This window comes from Macaca fascicularis, chromosome 10 (genome assembly GCF_037993035.2).
Source record: "Macaca fascicularis isolate 582-1 chromosome 10, T2T-MFA8v1.1".
NCBI lineage: Eukaryota > Metazoa > Chordata > Mammalia > Primates > Cercopithecidae > Macaca > Macaca fascicularis.
The window spans coordinates 291393-312499 of NC_088384.1; the positions used below are offsets into that span (position 1 = coordinate 291393).

The 21107-nt window shown below is 48.7% G+C and overlaps 1 protein-coding gene across 21 annotated transcripts in view; it reads right to left on the reverse strand.

Annotated features, from left to right (window-relative positions):
* The window catches only part of LOC135965229 (disco-interacting protein 2 homolog C-like), a 279948-nt gene that overhangs the window by 198699 nt on the left and 60142 nt on the right, over positions 1-21107 (reverse strand). For 6 of the 21 annotated variants that reach the window (XR_012418480.1, XR_012418481.1, XM_074003275.1 and 3 more), the window contains exon 1: positions 16679-16790. The exons of 7 other annotated variants lie outside the window; for them this stretch is intronic. Coding sequence is in view for 11 of the 14 variants with exons in the window: in XM_074003275.1 (XP_073859376.1) it covers positions 16679-16708 (30 nt within the window). In the remaining 3 variants the exon portion in view is untranslated. Of the gene's footprint in view, positions 1-16678; positions 16791-20526; positions 20772-21107 lie in introns of those variants that run through there. 8 more of the 21 variants (XR_010578164.2, XM_074003283.1, XM_065521696.2 and 5 more) reach the window with 2 other exon arrangements.

Consider the following 21107-nt stretch of genomic DNA (forward strand, 5'->3'; position numbering starts at 1 on the left):
TCAGGCACAGGCAAGGCCCCTGGGCCCAACTCCCTCATCCCTGCGTCATCAAGCAGCAAAGACAGTGGGGAATAAAGCAAGTGAAGGAGTCAGTCCCGCACAAAACGGGCTCCAGAAGCCACAGCTACTCTCCCAGTGTGGGAGCCAAGTTCAGAGACCTGGAAACACCAGCATTCCCAGGGAGGAGGACAGAACAATGCCATTTCCCCCTAGTTTAGGGAGACACCACCCCACGTCCTCTGGCCTTAAAAGAGGAGAGACTTCACATACATGATTTCAATGACTCCACCACACACAGAAAGTGGGCTGAGGGCTAACACAACCATATAAATGCCTGGCAAAAACACACTAAATGAACACACAGATAAGCAAGGTTCTCCTGTTATCCACCAAATATTCAGAAACAAATCCAGTAAGCAATCTCTTTGCAATCAAAAGACCAATTCAGAGGTGCAGATTAAAAATAAACATACAACTGAACCCTTAATACACCAAGAACCAAATTCCACGGAAGTGTTATCACATCACCACCTCCCAGCTGAAGGAAGCAGCACTGGCCACTGACCAGCTGTTCACTCGTGGATCAGTGAACGAAAGGCAGTGCTGTCCAGGACAATGATGAGATGTTAACCTGAAAAGGGCAAAATTGCAGAGGCTGGAGGGACCTTCCAGGTAACCCGTCCCCCTCAGTGGACAGAGGACCCCCGTGGGACCACAGAGCCCAGAGCTCCAGTGTGTTCGGGGCAAGGACTCAACTGCAACCCTGATGATGTCCGAACGCCTTCTGCCCTTCTGTGTCTCTGCCCCACTAACAGGGAATCCGTGAATGCTAAGGAAATGTAACGCATTTTACAATACATGTAGATTTTTAGCAAATTAAAGATAAACAGTGACAAACTTTGAGAATTAACTAAAATATAGTTCAGTGAATGCCCAAACTCAAAGCTAGTCTCCAAGAGGTGATAAGCTGTGTGTGGTGGTTAACGCCTGTAAATCCCAGCAGTTGGGGAGGCTGACGCAGGAGAATCACTTGAGCCTAGAACGTTGGGGTTGCAGTGAGCTGTCATTGCACTACTGCACTCCAGCCTGAGAAACAGAGTGAGACTGTCAAAAACAAACAAACAAAAACAAATTAAAGGAGTTCAAATGAACTCGCCCATACGCTTTAAATTTTCATTTGGGTACATGGGGTGATCTAGTTCCTTTTTCCCTTGCAATACATGAATAATCTAATAATTAAATATAATCTAACAATTACATGGGAAAATTTAATTATTTTCCCATTTCATTATTCCCTATCTCAGGGAAAAAGTTAAAAGTATTCCCTATTTCAGGGAAAAAGCTAAAAATCATTTTAAACCTTCCTTCCACAAAACAGTGTACTCAGTCATCTCTATCTGCTTGATCATGTGGAATTCAGCTTCACATGTCTACAATACGGTTTTTGTTAAACAGCGTTTATGTAGACAGGCTAGAGAAAGAAACACTTGGTCTATGTAGAAGCAGCAGAAGACACGTTTTAACAGAAAAGGGAGAAGATACCACCGTGTGAATCTGGAAATTCTGTCGTCGTCTTGTCCACACACACAGAAAACACCCAAGCACGTGCCTAGTGTCCAACAGGAGCACAGAAAGGACAGGGTTCCTCCAGTTGTTTAATGACCAGCCCCACTTGTCACCGCCACATAACAAAATCCGCACGGCAACTTCAGCACGTTTCATTCACGATTCCACGGAAATCAGGCTGAAGAACATACAGATGTTTTGCCCACATTTAAAAATCCAAGTGTGGGACTCATAGAAATAAAACACATTATGGGTTCACTTAACTTTTCCAAATTTTTACTTGGAGAAACCTATAAAGTTCTTGTCAGTTACATCCTTAAGTTTTCCAGTAATTTTTAAATGCGAAGGTCAGGCAAGACTTGTAAAGAGGTACACACATACGGCCCGGCGTGGTGGCTCACACCTATAATCCCAGCACTTTGGGAGGCCGAGGTTGGCAGATCACGAGGTCAGGAAACCGAGACCATCCTGGCTAACACGGTGAAACCCCGTCTCTACTAAAAATACAAACAATTAGCCAGGCGTGGTGGCGGGTGCCTGTAGTCCCAGCTACTTGGGAGGCTGAGGCTGGAGAATTGCATGAACCCGGGAGCCAGAGCTTGCAGTGAGCTGAGATCTCACCACCGCACTCCAGCCTGGGTGACAGAGGGAAACTGTCTCAAAAAAAAAAAACAAAGGAGGTACACACATACATGCCATGTTCTTCTCTCAAAGAGACGGGCCCTTTTTTAAGATTCCAGAAGTAAATGGGGTTGTCATCCTGCTTTTGAGAGGATGGGCTGTGTTTTAAGCATGAACAGACTTTCCTCCATGCACCAAGGATGCACCATGGGGGCAGTGCTGCCGCCGCCTCCCCAGTCTCTGCTCAGGGTGGGGCAAGGGGAGCTCCGTTGTCTCCCGTATACACCGTCAACAGGCCAGGTGCTCAGGAGGCGGCTTCCAGGACTCGCTGTAGGCATTCGTCAGCAGGGCAGGCAGTGCCTCGTGCTGGTGGGCATCCAGCAGTAAGGGGGTCTTGCACTTCACTCCCTGGGCCCAGCCGCAGACAGAGGGGAAAGAGACACCTGTATCGTAACTCATGTGTATTTATAGATACACAGAGACTCTGCAGTGCAAGGTGCAGAACTAGAAGGAATCATGGAAATAAGAGGGAAGACATTTGGTTACGACTGGCAGAGTCACCTCAAGCCTCAGCACTTCCTGCCGGAGCCCTCACTGACCAGACTCCTCCAGGGTCACTGCCACTGCCTTGCCCAGCTCATGACAGGGCAGACAGTGACAGAGCCTCAGAACAACCTCCCACTCCTTCCTCACCAGCCCAGGGGATGAGCTGTTCATGAGTGTCCCAAAGCCTGAATGCGGGAACACAGAGGTGACTGAGCAGAAAGGGGGACAGCCACAATGGCCGCGGGTATGCAGATATTGCGGGGCACCCCAGCAGCCCTTTCCGTCTTAAAGAGGATGGCCACGGGTGTGCTGATGCTCCCGCGTGACCCAGCCGTCCTCTCCACCTTATAGGGGAATGGCCACGGGTGTGCGGATATTCCCGGGTGCCCCAGAGCCCTTTTCACCTTAAGGAGATTTTCACAGTCTCATATCAGTCTCCAAACTATTCAGTGAGGTTGGAGGAGTATCACTGTGGACCAACACTGATTGGCACCAAGTAAGGGCGATTTTATAACCATGTCTCAACCATGAAACAATCAGGTCTTTGGCCATCTGGTCTAAGCTTTTTCTGTAACAAAGTTGGATAATTTAGTTGAACTTTGGTTTTCCAAAGCTTGTTACAGAAACCACATCTTCCTAGGTGTGGCTCTGTGGTGTCACGTGCACACTTCAGTAGCCAGGCTTGCCAAGACTCACGGCACGTTACACGTTCACCTGAGAAGGCTGCTGAATCATTGAGGGCTCTGGCGTGCTCTGAAATGAATTTGCCACTTCAGCCTACACTCTACTCCCTTGTTTGGTTAAAGAAACCCAAAAAGCAGAATTTGTTTTGGCCAATCGCCTGCTGACCCAACTGCAGAGGTTTTAATTAGAGTACTTTCATTGCATCATAGAAAGCAAAGTCATATAGATCAACTCATTATTACCACTCCAAAGGTTTAGTAAATCTCCAGATAATCAGGCAAACATTTTAAGAAGCTACATTAAGGTTTACAATACTCAAATTTTAAAACTACATCCATGCTTCAAAAAACCACCATTTCCATTTTAGATGGCCAAATGCATATGAGAAAGAAAGAAACGTGCTGAGCGCATTTTTTGGGTAATCTTATGGAGAAACTGCCACTTTAAAAATGGCTCTAGTTCCTGGCTCCAGATAGGTGTGGTGGGTTGCCTCACTCAATTTCAACTCCACCTGAAGCTGGGACACTAGAAATCCATTCGCAGACTCCACGGCACCAGAATTCCCACTTCTGGAAACAGCCAGGAATGCAGACCTGTAGCAGAGAATTCTTTCCTGCCCACCCTAACTGTCCTCTGTGGAAGGCGACAGTCAAAGACAAGTCCACCCTCCTAGTCGCAACTGCACCACGAAGAACCATTTCAAGGTGGGAAGTGATTGATCAGTGGGAACAGGCAGTTTAGCTAATCACTTATAAGGCTGAGAAGTGGGGTTTGAAGGCCTGTATCTGGTCTTGTCCTCGGTAAATGGTCCTCCGCCAGTCAGCCTAAGCCACATGGGAAGGGGCTTCTTGCAGTAAAAGTGGGGGCGCAGTTGTGGGGAGGGGGAATGTCTTAACAATCACTGTTTTACAGGATCACAGGGCTCAGGCAATGTTCAGTATTGTCACACACCAAGGTTTTTACACTCTGAAGAAAACTACAGTCCTAAGGTGTCAGTTCTCAAAGCCCTTAAGTTCCTCCTGCTAAGATTCCCAGAGAGTCTCCACTTCTTGCACCGAACCCCAACTTGCACAGGCACCTGCGTCTTCCTCCTGCAGCAAATGCAGATAAGAAGCTGTGGCTCTGCTGCAGTAATGATGCCATGCAACCCTAACACTACAGCAGAGCAATGGCTCTGGCCTGAATGTCCCCAAAACCTCATGCTGAAACCATCTCCGAAGGGATACATTAAGAGGTGGGGCCTTTGGGAAGTCCTGCTCTCAGGACTGGGGTTGGTGTCCTTGTTGGGAGGCCTAGAGGAGCCCTCCTGCTCCTCCACCACGTGAGTTCTGACGAGACGACCGCTGCCACGCAACACCTGTTGAGATGCTGCCGTCTGTGAGCCACAGGCCCTGGGGCACCAGATGTGCAGGTGCCTTGACCTTGGACTGCCTTGACCTTGGACTTTCCAGCTTCCAGAGCTGTGAGCAATAAATGTCTCTTTACAAACCACCCAATCGACAGCAGCCGGACAGAGACAGTAATGTCACAACACGAGTCACTTTCTCAGTGGGCCAGAGGACTCCCCATGAGCCACCACCGTAAAGCAAGAACTCCCTGGAGGATGGAAAGGGGTTCACAAGGAATTCTACCCAGCACCAGGGTGTCTGGCCTTTCTTGCAGGAAGACAGCTGAGCCATAGCAGGAAACTACAGGGTGGGTGGGGCTGGACAGTAATGTGTCACCTGCTCATCTAAGCCTCAGTCTCCTGCCTCTCATCACGACAGTGGGGGTAACACCCCCCTCACCTGAGCTGTTGGGGGAGGTAAGAGTGCTGGGTGATTAACAATTGTTAGTTCCACAGAAATAAGGCAAAGAATCTGCCCCATGTCTTATAAAACCAAATCAGCCCAGGAATTCCACATCACTACTAATTTGCATGGGAAAATACCAGATTCTCCTAAGTTCTGGCATGTCATTTGTATTAATAAAGTTTGCAGAGTTTTCACATACTAAGTATATAAAACAGGAAAATAAATCATGCAATTTGGAGGCTAAAGCAGGAGACTCACTTGAGCACAGGCGGCGGAGGTTGCAGTGAGCCGAGGCCTCGCCACTGTACTCCAGTCTGGGTGACAGAACGAGACTCCATCTCAAAAAATAAAAAAAAAAGATTTTGCTGCTTCATACTAGTAAAGTGGGCAGACTCTACATGCCAACTCTTATTCAAAGGTCGCCTAACACTGACTCAGGAACTCTGGCCCTGATGTGCTTGGAGTTTTAATCCTAACAGTGTTAAAGACCACTCCCCCAGGAGCTCTGAACAAGTACTCCAGGTATACGCTGAACAAGACCACACACTCTGACCGAAATCTAACTTCCCAGACCCAAACTACAGAACCACAGAAGACACTGCTTCTGTCCAACTTTGTGTTCTGCCATCGTTTGTGTCCATTATTTCCTACAAACCATCTCATTAGAATTTAGGGCACACAAAAGGCCGATACAACAGGGTCACTTTTCAAAGGTTTGGAGGTGAAGAACAGATACAATGCATTAGCTTCCTATTGCTGCTGCAACAAATTACCACAAATGCAAACCTCCTCTCAGCCCTGGAAGTCAGGAGTCCCAGGGCTGAAGTCAAGGGGTCAGTAGCTTGTATTCCTGCCTGGAGTCTCCCAATTCATAGAAGCCACCATGCAGCTTGACTCACAGCCCCACACCCCTCCTACCACTGCCCCGGCCTCAGCCCTGCACCCCTCCGGACCCTGCCCCTGCCCCACACTCGCCCTCACCCCCACAGCCCTCTGGCCTCTATCTCGTCCTCAGGTCTCCTCCTCTGAGGCAGACCCTCGTACTGCCTTCTCAAAAGGCACATGTGAAGACACTGGACCCACCTGGACAACCCAGGGTCCTCTCCCATCTCACTGTCCGTTACACTCACATCTGCAAAGCCTCTTTTGCCATGGAAACTTCATTAGACTAACAATCATTTAACAAGTCCATTCTAATGATGTGAAAATTGGCATTGTTTTCCTCCTAATGAACAGATCAGTCACCCATGTAACCTATAAATATTTGACTATTAAATATACAATACTGTAGGAGACAGAGATGAGGAAGACGGTTCCTCCCTGAAAGACGACTGGACCCTAGACGGAGGGATAAACATTCTGAACAGAATCAACATAACTCAACATTTGAGTCGGAGAGGTCAAGCAATAAGACGTTCAAAGAAGCAACCAGAAAGTATGTACTGTGCCCGTAGTTCACATCTGCGCCTGGCGTCATGAGCACGAGCATGCGGACACGCACACAGGGCCCAAGTGTAAGATCAAATATAAGGAGCTTTCCACTGTAGTATTTAACTAGATCTTATTACAAAATAGCCTCCTGATTTTTATCCAAAAAGTTCTCTGTAATTAAGGAAATTAATTTTCCCCTAAAGGGCATTTCTCTAGCTATCATTCCATATAAACTAAATGGGCATATTAAAGAAAAAAGACAAGGCCGGGCGTGGTGGCTCAAGCCTGTAATCCCAGCACTTTGGGAGGCCGAGACGGGCGGATCACGAGGTCAGGAGATCGAGACCATCCTGGCTAACACGGTGAAACCCCGTCTCTATTAAGAAATACAAAAAACTAGCCCGGCGAGGTGGCGGGCGCCTGTAGTCCCAGCTACTCGGGAGGCTGAGGCCGGAGAATGGCGTAAACCCGGGAGGCGGAGCTTGCAGTGAGCTGAGATCCGGCCACTGCACTCCAGCCTGGGTGACAGAGCGAGACTCCGTCTCAAAAAAAAAAAAAAAAAAAGAAAAAAAAAAGAAAAAAGACAAATGTTTGACTTCGGGGGTTTGCCTATGACTTGAATAAGCATGATTTTCTTCTGGCCAAGCAGGGAGCAGCTGGACCAGACTGGAGGGAAGGAAGAACAAATTTCCACTCTGACCTCAGTTGGGCACCAGAGTCTTCCCTGTCAGAATGTGGGTGTGGTGCTTCCCACACACCAGCCTCTGACGAAACTCAGCCCAAGGGTGTGGGAAAAGGCTGTCTACTTCTGAAAAATCTACAAAGTGCAGACACATCAAAAGCTTCAGAAGACTGTAAAGGGCCAAGGAGACCACTACACCCTTGGAGTTTACAGAAAATGGTCAGCATCACACGTGCCTGAGGTCCAGGGTCAGCTCCCGGCTGCCGCGACGCCGTGAACGCAGCCCTGGCTTCCCCTCTGATGCAGAGAGCTGGTCACTCTGCCGGCAGCACTCAGAGCTCAGAACATTCTAGAGGAAAGCAACGTGTTCCTTTTAAAATGGGGAACCGGGGCAGCACAACTGAAGCTCTACGACTGTCTCAACTACTGGGTTTCGGGGTAGCATTAGGAAATCGTGAGAATCCAAATCTCAATTTCATACAGATTCCAGATTCACTGCAGGTTCCAGAATTTCCTGAGACATTCTTCCAATTTATCACTCAGGATTCCCTTGCCAAAGCTAATAAAGTCTACATTCCTTACGGAAAACCCACCATAAGCACCACCACAAATAAGATCAACTGACTGACGCCCGCCCTTCGCACCATTTTGGATCGAGTGTGAAGACTGTCAGCAAACCAGGGCCCCAGTGTAAAGCAGAGAACAGATCCTCTGATGCCTGCCTGAACATTTCCTTCCCACCTCTGTCTTGGATATTGAACACCCTCAGAGCTACTGAGTCACCCACATTTGCAGGTCATTTATCCAGCCACCAGGATAACACAATTATGCGATAAAAATGCCTTCTCAGGGCTTTGTCATACTCAACAAAGAAGCTCAGAGGGCTAGGTAAGCGCAAGAAAGGGGAAAGCGTCCTCCAAACAGACAAAAACCAAGGAAAACCGTGCAGAGACTCGAGAGAGAGCAGAAACACAGCCCGCTGTAGCCTTTCAGGTCCTGCTGGCCGCAGCCCTGCGTTACGTGGCACCATTTCCACAGATGCATCCTGCTGGGCCCACTTGAAAGGTCCCGCTTGCGAGACACTCACCCCCACTTCCAGCTCCTGCAAGACCCGCTGCAGCCCCACTCCATCCTGGGGGCCGACTGTGCAAGTCTTCCCGGCGAGACCCCTCAGAGCCTACTCAGTGTCTGAGACTGGGAAGCACCAAGGATCCAGAAAGGCACAATCCCGTTCTCCTCGTGCTGCTTTCTGGGTTCCAAGTTGTCTAACGAGTCCTGCATAAACCCCGGGCTGGGGAGCCAGCCAGGGCCCAGCAGCACCCAGCTCATGCGCTCCACTCACCCCACAGAGGACCACGGAGGCCCCAGCACGCTCTGTCCGCGGGGCAAGACACCAGAAACAGCCACAGTTCAGGGTTCTGCCACCCGCCCCGCTGCCGTCATTACCTCCTGGGATCTGAATTCTCATTGGTTGCAAAGGTGATCCCACAGCTCCGCTGCCTTAATTACCTGCTGGGATCTGAAATTGTATTGGTTGGAAAGGGGATCTCATTGCTCAAGCACTCCCTGCTGCCTCCTTGCAAACAACATAAAAAATCCAAAACCCCTTGTAAAGAACGTTTACTATAACCTCAAAACAAGACACATCCCGAGACCAAGGAAGATACACACGCACATCTGACACCCGGTGGACGTCAGTGACCGACGCCACGGCTTCCGTGTGGCGTGTGAAGCAGGAGGCCTGTCACAGTGACTCAGGCTGGTATCTGAATGGGGGTCTTCCAAGCAACTAGGCAACCAGGACGCACACCCCAAAACCCAAGTCCCCGCACTCATGTACCTCGCAGAAATGCTGCGTGGCCATCGACACCAGTTGTGAACCAAGACCGATCTGTGTCCCGTGGCCCTCACAACGTCCGTACATGCCTGGGCCCAGCAGAGACCCGCACGGCACCCTGCTCGCCTCCAGTGGGGCTCTCTCCTGCCAAAGGGGATGGCCCTGAAGTCCGTTGAGATTTCCAAAGCTCTACAAAGTCGTGCTTCCTCCTGCTTGTTCAGAAGGCCTAAAGCCCTGAAGACACCAGTGAGAATTGACCTAGCCTCTTAAGGCAGCTCAAATACCTAAACACAGGAACGCTGGACCTCTCTGCCCTCGAGAGCAGCCGATAACACACTGGGCTAAGCAGAAGGTACAGATGTCACATCCAGAAGCCAGTGGCGCTCAAGATTGCATTCCAGGAGCCGCCCATGTGAGTCCCTCCAAGGCTTCCAAGTCCCACTTGATTGTTTTCATCGTATCTCTATAACATCAGAGACATTATATCCCACGGTATCTATGAGATCGTCTCCACTTTTATGAGCACATATGCTCCCTGACTTACCATGGGATGAAACTGTTCCAATAAACCCAGCGTAAGCTGAAAATATCCTAAATAGAAAGTGCATTTGACATCATAGTTTCAACTTACAACGGGTTCATCCAGAGGCAGCCCATCTTGGGCCAAACAATGCACTGAGTGTGACTAGTTCACACCATCACAAGGTTGAAAAAAAAAATCAGATATGTAACAATTGGGAGCCAGGGACCCTCTGTATTGGGGCTCCTGTCTTCAGAGACAACAGAAACCTCTTCTTAGACAAGAATCACAATTTATAATCCTCAAAATGTTAAACTTAGTTTAACAATCTAGACGTTCAAACAAAGCCAAAGTAGGCCCACAAGGCCGTTTGTGCCCTTCACTAAGACGCACGACTCTATAATAACCCTCACCACAGCCCCTCAGGGTGGGTCCCAGAGGCAGTTGAGGCTTGTGGCTACGGACACTAACGAAACCAAAATCAGAGTACGCAGGTGCAGTCAAGTCATATGACTTCTCCACTAGCATGTGCACAAATGTTCATCAGCAAATCTCATCTTCGCTTTACCTCCCTCCCATGACCTAAAAAGGAGTCCACTACACACACCCATACACACACACACCACTTCAAAAACATAATTAGTACTTGCATTCAATTCTGGGCATTCGGAATAGACCTAATGGGTGATTAAATCTTTCCTCCAACCCATTGCTTAGTCTTCTTAGAGGATGAAGGATTTTGCATAACACAAGTCAACATATAAAAGATCTGCTATAGAAACAGACTTTCAAGTGGTCCTCATTAGAGTGATTCAACTAATATACAAAGGACCCAACACACAGTGTATATTAGAAGAATGATTAATTTGTTCCCCTAAAAATCCTAATATCTACACAGAAAAAATACCCAATACACATTTTATCATTCTTTACCAGTATAGTCATACAAAGGAGTATCACAAAAGCAAAAGAACACATTTGGTTTGACTCACAGTTCTAAGTTTAATATAAAATTGCTAAAACCACCAAGACAAACATGACTATGAAATATTTAACGATCTTCACCTAAATTCAAGTCACCATTCAACCACCAATACCTCTGCTCTCCTTACGGGAACTTTCCAAAAGTAAATTCTGGAATTAACAGGACAAAATTTTCTGGTGACAGAAATTAGGAAGAAATTGGTTGAAGGCCGTTCCTTGGCTGTCAAACTTTTTCTCAATAATATTTTGTAAAATAAAAGCGTCAAACAGATCTTTACATTAACTTACAATCTATCAAGCAATACTGGAGCAAGCTTTAAATATTAGCCACATTCTGTCAGGGCTGACTAACATTAAATCAGTATCAGTCTCATGTCTTGTAGGATCCACAGCTCATCTTCTTAAAACCACTTAAGATTTCATAATTAACTCAATTAAACAATGTAAGTCATCTCCTTGATCTTTGACATGAAGGGGTAATTTTCCCCCAAAATAGTACCTCTTTCCTTGACATGATTTAATCTGTGGTTAGAGTATTTAACAGGATTTCTTTCCTTCTTAGAAAATAAAATATACACCTTTCCAATATGAAAAACTCTAACTGATAATGCCATAGCTTACCCAGGTCAAAAGCATTTTTTTTTTTAAGTTAAAAAAAGAACCTAACTGCATCTTTGGACCTTATGTGAGGTAGTGTCCAGGGCCACTGGGACCCCTACTTGGCCAGTGTAGCTGGGTACCAATTAAAGACAGAAACCCAAGCATTCACTCAAAGCCCCTTCCCAGCTGTTCATCCTAGTGGAAGAAGCCATGAGTACAAACGAATGCGGCATTCTACGGAGGGCTTTGGGGATAGGCTGCTTGAGAACATCAAAGTGGCTCACGTCCCCCGAGTATAAAGCCAGTGACTGCTCTCAGCTTCCATCCACAGTAGCCAAGGTCTGGAATCACCTGAGTGCCCGTCAACAGGGGATGAAGGGAACGTGGCCCGAACACACACAGGAGCAATACTCCACCACACAGCGGAGAGCCCTGTCATCCGCGGCAGCATGGATGGAGTTGGAGGACATTACGTTAAGCAAACGAGTCAAGCAAGGAAACGGCTCATGTTCTCACTCATAAGCAGGAGCTGAGAGCAGATCTCATGGAGGCCAAAAGTAGGTGGTCAACAGGGCCCAGCAGAGCCCACTCATAAGCAGGATGGGCAGAGGCTGGTAATGTGCACAAACACACAGCCTAATGGGAACACGAGACCTACTATTGATAAATCAGCAGGGGGATGGCAGTGGGTCATCTACTGTGTATTTCAAAACAGCTAGGAGAGAATAACTTAACATAACCAGCACAAGGAAAAGAAACTATTTAAAGTGAAAGACATCCCAAGTACACAGATTTCATCAATATAGGGGTGAATCAAGGTATCACATGCACTCTGAAAATATGTACGTATATTATGTATCAACAGAAACAAAAACCAATGACAGAACCATTTGCGAAGCACGTGCAGGAGAAGAATGGGAAGCCTGACATGGTGTGGCTGTGTGTCCCCACCCAAATCTCATGCTGAACTCTAACCCTATGTTGGAGGTGAGCCCTGGTGGGAGGTGATTGACTCATGGGGGTGGTTTCTAATGGTTTAGCACAATCCCCCAAGTGCTGTCCTCATGATCGTTCTCCTGAGATCTGGTTGTTTGGAAGTGCATGGCACCTTCCCCTTCACTCTCTCTCCCCTTCCAGCCATGTGAAGACATGCCGGCCTCCCCTTCACCTTCCACTCTGATTGTCAGTTTCCCCAGATGTAGAAGCCTGTACAACCCACAGAACTGTATGCCGATTAAACATTTTTTTTCCTTATTACCCAGCCTCAGATAGTTCTTTATAGCAGTGGAACAACAGTACAGTCCTCAGGACCAGCAATGTTTTCCTTCTACCCAGCGGCCAACAAGGTTCTACACCGTAGCTGGTTTTCCAAAGCTTTGCCAGAATGCTGAAGCTGTTTTGGGGATACTAACTTTCCCCATCTCTGGCAAACCAGATGGGGCATCCTATTTGCCTCTTACCACCTTTCTCAGAGAAACCCCACCTCTGAAACAGCCTCCACCAGGGGCCTCCTTCAGCAGCAACAAAGCTGAGTGTTCCTTGCACTTCCCTTCTTCTGAACAAGTCAACATCTTAAGCTTGTTTTTCCATCTTCCCAGCTCATTGAAAAAAATATCTTATGCTTTCTATTTTCCTGACACACACACACATGGAAGAGAAGTGCCGTGAGGGCAGGAGCTCTTGTTTTCCCGGATCTGAGCCTGGCCCTCAAACACTAGCCGAATACTAACACGATATCCAGAGGCAGAAATGCAAATATCCATATGACTTCAAATACCCTAAGGACCTAACAGGCCGAGTGGCCCATGTAACTATGGTGTGCTGGGCCATTCAACTGGTGTCCAAATCCCTGTCCAAGTGAGCTCTTTAATTTCGAGACTTTTCAGACAGCTGTTTTGTTGTTGTTGTTCTGTTTTGTTTTTATTAAAGGGATATGTTACAATTATAATCAAGAATATCCCAGGCCGAGTGTGGTGGCTCGTGCCTGTAATCCCAGCACTTTGGGAGGCCAAGGTGAGCGAATCACCTGAGGTCAGGAGTTCAAGACCAGCCTGGCCAACATGTTGAAACCCCGTCTCTACTAATACAAAAATGAACCAGCCATGGTGGCAGGCACTTATAATCCCAGCTACTCAGGAGGCTGAGGCAGGAGAATGGCGTGAACCAAGAGGTGAGGCTGCAGTGAGCCAAGATCGTGCCACTGCATTCCAGCCTGGGCAACACAGCAAGACTGTCTCAAAAAAATAAAAATAAACCAATACTCCCAGTTAGTTCTTCACCAATGTCAGATACCTCAGTTTAAAGAAAAATATGAAAGCATGTTTTCATATTTCAGTGTTGAATTTAACCATATCTTTTAAGAAGATATGAAGATAGAACTTCCTCAAGGATTGGGGGAGAGAAAAGCAGTTAAGAAAATCTTAAAACCTCAGGAGAAAAACAAGTATGGGTTAAGACCTCAAGGCAAAACTTTTTCTTTGCACTTTGATTTCAAAAGAACAGAGATGCCCAAATTATGAACTCTCCCATCTGCATTTTATATTCGTCTGTGTCCTTTGAAAGGCTGGAGATGGGATCCCAGGTTCCAAAGTGCCTGGCCGTGGCTCACATCAGGCGGCATCTTTCACAGCCGTTTACTCCCCTGACTCTGCCTAGAGAGCTCTGTGGCCCAATTTACAAAAAAAAAAAAAAAAAAAAAAAAAAAAAGTCCTAATTTACTCACGTTCATCACTTTCAGCAGAGTCTCAAGAAATGAGACAAATATTGAGACTCCACAGAAGCAAGTACTCTCTTCCAAAAAGTCAAGTGTCAGGTTCCCATGAGCCAGGCAGCTTGCTTACAGAAAGCACTGGCTGACTTGCTGGTTGAATGTTAAATGCATTTAAAATGTTAAGTGATCAAACGCCCCTCCTAGTGGGTGTGCGCGTTGAGCTGGCTGCAGTAGTGATGCAGACCACGTTCTTTCCTTTGGTTTTGCTTCAAGCAGAGCACCCCACACCCAGGAAGAGGCCGAAGGACGGCATCGAGGTCTAGGACAGATTTAAGGAGAGCTGCAGGCTGACTGCCTCATCTGCAAATAGTCTCTCATTTCAGAGAAAATCACTGAACAGAGTTCATAACACGTGAATTTTTAAAATTCATATTTCTAATTTCATCCCATTAGAACTTTTGAACCTCCACCTCCCACCTAGAGAACGTCAGCTCAAGCCGATCACAGCGCAGTGCGATTTTCTATAAATAATGTGCACGCCTGCATCTGAGCTGAGATGTGAATGTCTGGAATGTGCCTGCCAGGCCCAGGAGGAACTGCAGCAAGTGTGGGGACACAAGCCGCTAAGGAATCTGATTTGGAGGGAACTGGAGGCAACTAAAACTAGGTCCACTGGTTTTTCTTGGTAAGGTTTGACCAGGCAAACTGTTATCACTGTTGCTAATTTATGGTAATTGGCATGGGGACTTAACAGTAAGTAATTAGAGTAATTACAGAATTTGCTACTCAATTACAATGGCACAGATTCCTGAGAATGGAAGAACTGTTGCCCAGGAATAGAGTTCAAGAGGTCCTCCCCATGCTCCGAGGAACATGGCATTTCCACGCACCCCTGCTTTGGTCCCTGGCCACCACCATCCTGATCTCGGCCATCTGATGGCATCAGTCCCCAAAGCTGGAAACACCTGACACCTCTTGTCACCCTCCCATCTGCCCTGCCTTCCTCCAGTCCGGGATATTCAGGGATGCCCACATACAGGACCAGGAAACCAGGGTTATCCCAAACCAGTGCCTGCATTCAAAGTCCTCCACGGCAGCACAATCACCAATGGCCAATACTCCCAGAACCTTCCACCTCAAAACGGGAGCACATCTGGATTCAAGCTGACAATGCTGCATTCTCTTTGCCATGTACACATGGAGGCATGTCAGGTTCCACCTAAAGGTATCAGGTTCCACGCTGCTCAGGAGCCCAAACCTAGTCACTCTGCATGATCTCAATTCACCATCCACAGAGAAGCCTGCAGTTTTCCTCTGGTGCACGGTGTGGATGGTGGATGGTGGATGCATTTCCCCTGAAGACTCGGAAACAGAAGCCTGGCCAAGGAGGCCAGTCACCCCAGCCCCTGCAAGGCCCGGACGTGACCCTCTGCTGTCTGCACACAGTACCCAAGTCTAGCAGTGCTGGCTCTGTGGTGGGATCCATCTGGGCCTGCAGAGGACCCGGGGCACAGGAACCGTGCAGCCTGGCTGCAGCCGGAGGCCTAAGGGATCCCCACGAGGCTCTCCAGCCTAGGTGCCCTCACCACAGGCAGAGCCATGCAAGAGAGTTGCCTGCTGAACTGGAAACGCCCCAATCTGCTCAGCCAACACAGAAAGACAACAGCCACCTACAGCTGCTGAGCCCCAAAACGTGGCCACTGGGCCTGAAGGGTTGAATCTGGAATTTAATCTGTGAAGTTCTTTTCAAATGTGTTTAGCTATGTAATCAAATCTTTATTCTAATTCAATTTAAAGGAGCCTCTGGCTATGGGCTCCCTTGTCGGGCTTCACAGCTCCAGGGAGTAAGAATGGGAGAGAGAGAGGCCCAGAGCCTCTCTGCATTCTCCACGTTAATTCAACAAGTCATCATAAGGAAAGGCACTCCAGCAGGAGAGGTGTACACGGGAAGAACTGGGTTGGCCCTGACAAGCATGACCCCCATGGCATCACAGCTGCCTCAGGCAACAGGCAAAAGACAATGATGCCCACCTGGACAGGCCACCGGATGTGATGATGCACCCCCAAGCCCTAGTCCCACAGTAGCCAGAGACCACCCGCTGCTCATCCCGGGTGAAACAGGCAGAGCTACCGGAGCCCTCAAAAGCAGGAAGAATTAAGGAAGCGATTCCCACGACACACGTGACACTCCTTGGAGACAGACACAGGCTTCGCTGTGAAAGTGCAGAGGACGGTGGAGTCCCTAGGCAGGCTGCTTCTTCCAACGATCAGGAAGAAACCAGATCCATTTCCTTGTAGGAGAATCATTTGTACCGTGATTAGACAGAAGACAGAAGGTGGCTGATGTTATCAAATCATCAAGCACCTCACGGCTGCTTCTCCAAGGAAGGCCTGGAAACTTGCAGCCACCCGCGTAGGGGCCGCAGTGTTTACAATGGAGATACGGGTGACCGAGGTCTGGCTTCCTCAGGGAAGCTACATTTGAACTTTCACCACTGAGGAATCGGTCATTTACAGTCACTCACCCTCAATGCAGAAGAGGGCTCAAGACACTGCACCAGACTTCAACACTCAGGGTTGGGGTTAGGGTCAGGGTCAAATTCACAAGTTTTACAAGATGTATTTCCTTGGGATGCCAGAAGAGATGCAGCTTCACACCCCTGACCTCCATGGTTTCCTTAGCCCCTTCACCAGTGGATCTCACCAACAGATGACACATCCACGCCTCATCCATGGCAGCACAGAAAACCACTTGGAAGACAGCCACTCCCACCAAGCTTCCTGACTTTGGTGTTTAAAATCTGCATCATTTAAAATCTGCATCTCATACGTGAGATTACACTCCTCCGAACAACGACATTGCCACTGTCATTTCACCCAAAAGGGCTTTAGGAAGTGACACGCGGTCCAGACGCCAGAGGTCGCCGGCCGCCTTACTCTAGCCTAATTCCTTTGTGCCTGTATGGAGGCTTCACAGATACAGCCCATTAATGACTGTATGAGAAGCTCAGGGCATAGACGAACTCAGTGCTGAATTTTTTCCATTTATCACCCTTTGTTTTGTCCAGAAGACAGCTGAGAAAGGCGGGGGCAGATCATCTCCTCGAGTGTAATGACTCTAGCCACTTCTCTTCACCCCAGGTCACCACTCAGTCAACACCCTTTTGAGAAACCAAAGCAATTCTGTTCCCTTCACTCCGAGTTCCAAGCACTAAATTCCTCCGTTTTATCAATTAGATTATCAAGCAGCCGTTTGTAATCTGGACTGCAATCTGATACGAAATTTAAAGCTAATTTAAGTTGCGGTAATAGCTCCTATTCACATTGTAGATAAGGCATGAAGGAAAACTTTAATCTGTTCATAGGACCAACTTTGTAAACAAACCAATTATTCAAGCAATGATTGTCTTCAGTTAGATGCAAATTACTTTGCTCATAAAAGATTTTCCAGTAGGAATTTTTAAATCCATGGTCTGTCTTTTCTGAGCCTGTCTCTGCACCTTCCCCTGAGTGCACAGCAGGACTTCTCAGGGCATCCCATCAGCAGACCCACTGAAGAGAATAAGCCCGCAGCCCCCAGCCCAGGAATCAAGTCCGAGCCCCAGCAGCCCCTCGTCCAGCCGGGGCTTCCTCACCAGCACAGCACCCAGAGGTCTTCCAGGTTTAATGCCACGTGTGCGTGGAAAGTAGAGTGCTGGAAGGAACACAATAGACATTCAACAATGCAAATTCCCCCCTGGAACAGCCCAGCAATCCTCTGTACCTTCCCCCAAAGTACCCATGCTAGGCAGGCGTAGAGTCCGATGGGGGTGCCTAGGAATCGGCATTTAACACTATTCTGATGAATAAAAGTTTGAGAGGTCGGTCAGCGAGAGGCTGTCGTGGCCTCCACTCATTTGCAGGCTCTGAAGAGACACAGATTCAGGTAACAGGCCAGACAGGACAGGACAAGGATGGGGAGGTGGAGGGCAAATTCCATGGACCACCATCCGCCCCGCCATCCCCACTGAGACTCCGTGATTTAAAGAGAGGCAAAGCCAGGGAGAAAAGATGCCCGCACCACACGAGCGACTGAGATTTCACCTAAAGCACGCAGCATGTGGCTGAGGGCCAAGGTTGGGCAAGCCAGGAGCACAGAACGGGGTTCACTGGCCCAGAGGTGTCTCCCACACCCACACCCCGTGCAGACCTCCCAAGCACTGCCTGTGTCTCCTGCCTGGTTTAGTTCCTCCCCGCCTTCTACTGTGTTGGTTTCTCAGCCGCCACCCACCACCACACAACCCTCTCTACAAGCTTGGTGGACTGAAAAGAGAGGGGGCGGGTAAGATCTGGGCTCTGGGGCCAACGTCCTGCCTGAGACATTAGTTCCAACCCACCTAGCTGTGATGTGAGCCCCCGAGATTTCTCAAATGTGAGATGGGAAGCTAACTGAACCCACTCACCAGGACGGCTGTGCAGACTGAGATTACATATAGCCACACCTCGGCATCCACCACACGTGGGACCCCAGTCGTGTTGCCCCTGATGGGAATCCCTCTATCTATGCCCCTTCTGCTACCAGAGCCAACTCCCAGCAGTAGCTGTGGAGGGTGCATCCTCTATTCCCACTCCACTCCCCTCCCATCGCTCCACGCCGTGACCTGCCACGCAGCGGCCACCAGCAAATCCGGCCCCACTGGATAACCGACCACCAGCCCCCCCTCACTTTGGGGCGTCTTCCACTTGCAGTTCCGAAGCAGGCCGAGAAACCGCCCTCAAGGGCAGTCACCTGTTCCTTAGTGCATGTAATGACCTGCCACGCAGGACCACCAGCAAACCCAGCTCCACCATCCAGGCCCCTGTGGATTAACCGAACCCCCACCCCCCACCTTGGAGCGTCTTCCACTTGCGGTTCTGAAGGGGGCCGAGAAACCGCTCTCAAGGGCACTCACCTGTTTCTTATTGCATGTAATGACCTGCCAAGCAGGGCCACCAGCAAACCCAGCTTCACCGTCCAGGTTCTGGTGGGTAACTGCCCCCGTCCCCCGCTTCCTCCTGGGGTGTCTGGGAGGCTCAGAAACTGCCCTCCACGGGCACTCACCTGTTCCTTATTGCACTAATACCTCATTTACAGAAATCCACTTTGACTTTCCAGCACTGCAGTTGTGACAATTTAGCAATCCTGCTTGCAAGCTACAAGAGCTTGAGGTCACGTCCACCTCACCAGTATCCCAGAGACCCAGCACTATCCCACTGTGTTTAAAATTCCAAAATACTCCTTCAAAATGCTACTGGCATTTGCTTTGCACATAAAATGCTAACAACCTTCAAGTGAAACAAATATCTTCAACAGTTTGGTACAACGACATGTGAGTTACACATCTGCCAAGTTGTAAAGCCTCATGCATTTATAACATTTTATGTACGGTCGAATGGTTCATTAATATAAATTATGAGAATCTCTAAGAAACAGGTTTTTTCTGGCATTAGATGACCTAAGGAAAACTGGGTTCTGGCTGGCTTGCGGGCCTGTAGAGACAGACATATCTGCTGACACAACCAAGCTCCTTCCCACTGATGTGGCCTCATCCCAGGCCCCTCACCCGGATGCCTGCAGGCCCCTGGAGGAGCAAGCTGACCTGTCCACATTTCTCAAATGCACAGCTGTTGCTCACACTGCAGATAGAGTTCAAGGCACGAGCAGGCCACCATGCTAAAAATACCACGCAGCGTCCACGCCAGGTGACGGTGGTTTTCACTCCATCCCAAAGCCCCAGGTATGAGTTTACAGCCATGATTACCACATGGATTTTTAGACCCTCGAGACATACTTTGTTTCCTTTTATGCAACAAAGTTAAAAGACTATCACTCAGATATAGGCTCTGAAACTGTGGAATAATTATTTGGGAACAGAGCCTCTGCCAGATCAGGATTAGCACTTGGGAAAACACCCCGTGACCTCGGTCCACACAAACCCATCCAGACCAGAAGCCTCCCGCACTGTAATTTCTGTGGATTTCTGTAAACGAGGTATTACTGCAATAAGGAATAGATGAGTGCCCTTGGAGGGCAGTTTCTGAGCCTCCCAACCACACGGCCACGTTCAGGCTGAAGCCGCACCACCTCCAGAAACACTGTCCCTCGCCGAGGTGTGCCTGGCTTCTCCCTTTTTCCAAAACTTAACAAAACTTGAAAAGGACAGGTCTGTGTAGAAAAACACAAACTACTTGCGATTCCTCTTCCCAGTTCAGGCTGTAGGAAGCTCGTCTCGGCCCTCACCGTGTTCTGACTGTGGCTTGGTTCCCATAAGAAATAAAGTCAGAATTCTAGTCCCTGTCTCCTGGGCAGTGTGGCAGGCATACATACCTTCAGTTATATGAGGAAAGGCGTGGCGAGCCCCCTTCCTTCAGTAAAACTGCACAGTTCCCAGAACCCTGATGCCATCTCCCTCACACCACTGTGAACACCTGGACAGAGCACATTTCAATGCGTGCACATTTGTGGGCTAGTTTTCTATTTCTCCACTAAATCACCCCAAATTTAGCGCCCTAAACTCTGACTTATTTTCTCACATTTCTGGAAGCTGGAGTCCAAAACAGGTCCCACCATCTAACGTCGAAGTGGCGGCAGGGCTGGCTCTGGGGAAGCCACCGTCTCCTTGCCTCCCGCAGCCTCTAGAGGCTTCTGCATCCCCTGGTCCATATGGCACCCACTGTCTTCAGGACCCACAGTGGCTCTGACGGCCCCTCAACTGGAAGACGCAGAAATGTCAGGAGCCCGGGAATCTAGTGCTAAGGCCAAGCCTCCCCACCCTCCCAGCTCCTCACACACTCCCGTGTGAGCTAATATAGATTCCACTTTAACTAGTGTCACCTGTGTAAGGGGTAAGTGCCCAGCTGTGAACTGGTTAACCTCGCCCACACAAACCCCGAGAATAAACTCACAGGCCATGGACCACTCCACAAGCAATAAGTGACCACCTGCTCAGGGACCTCCATGCCCCAGCAGAGCCCTCCGGTACCTCCTTGTGAGCTCAGACTGGCAGCAGGGTTCTGCAGCGCCACAGGGCCCTGGATAAAAAAGACAGCTCCCATATCGGGAGGCACCGCCCGCGGTTGGGTTCCCAGTACTTTAATAGCCCAGGTGGACAAGC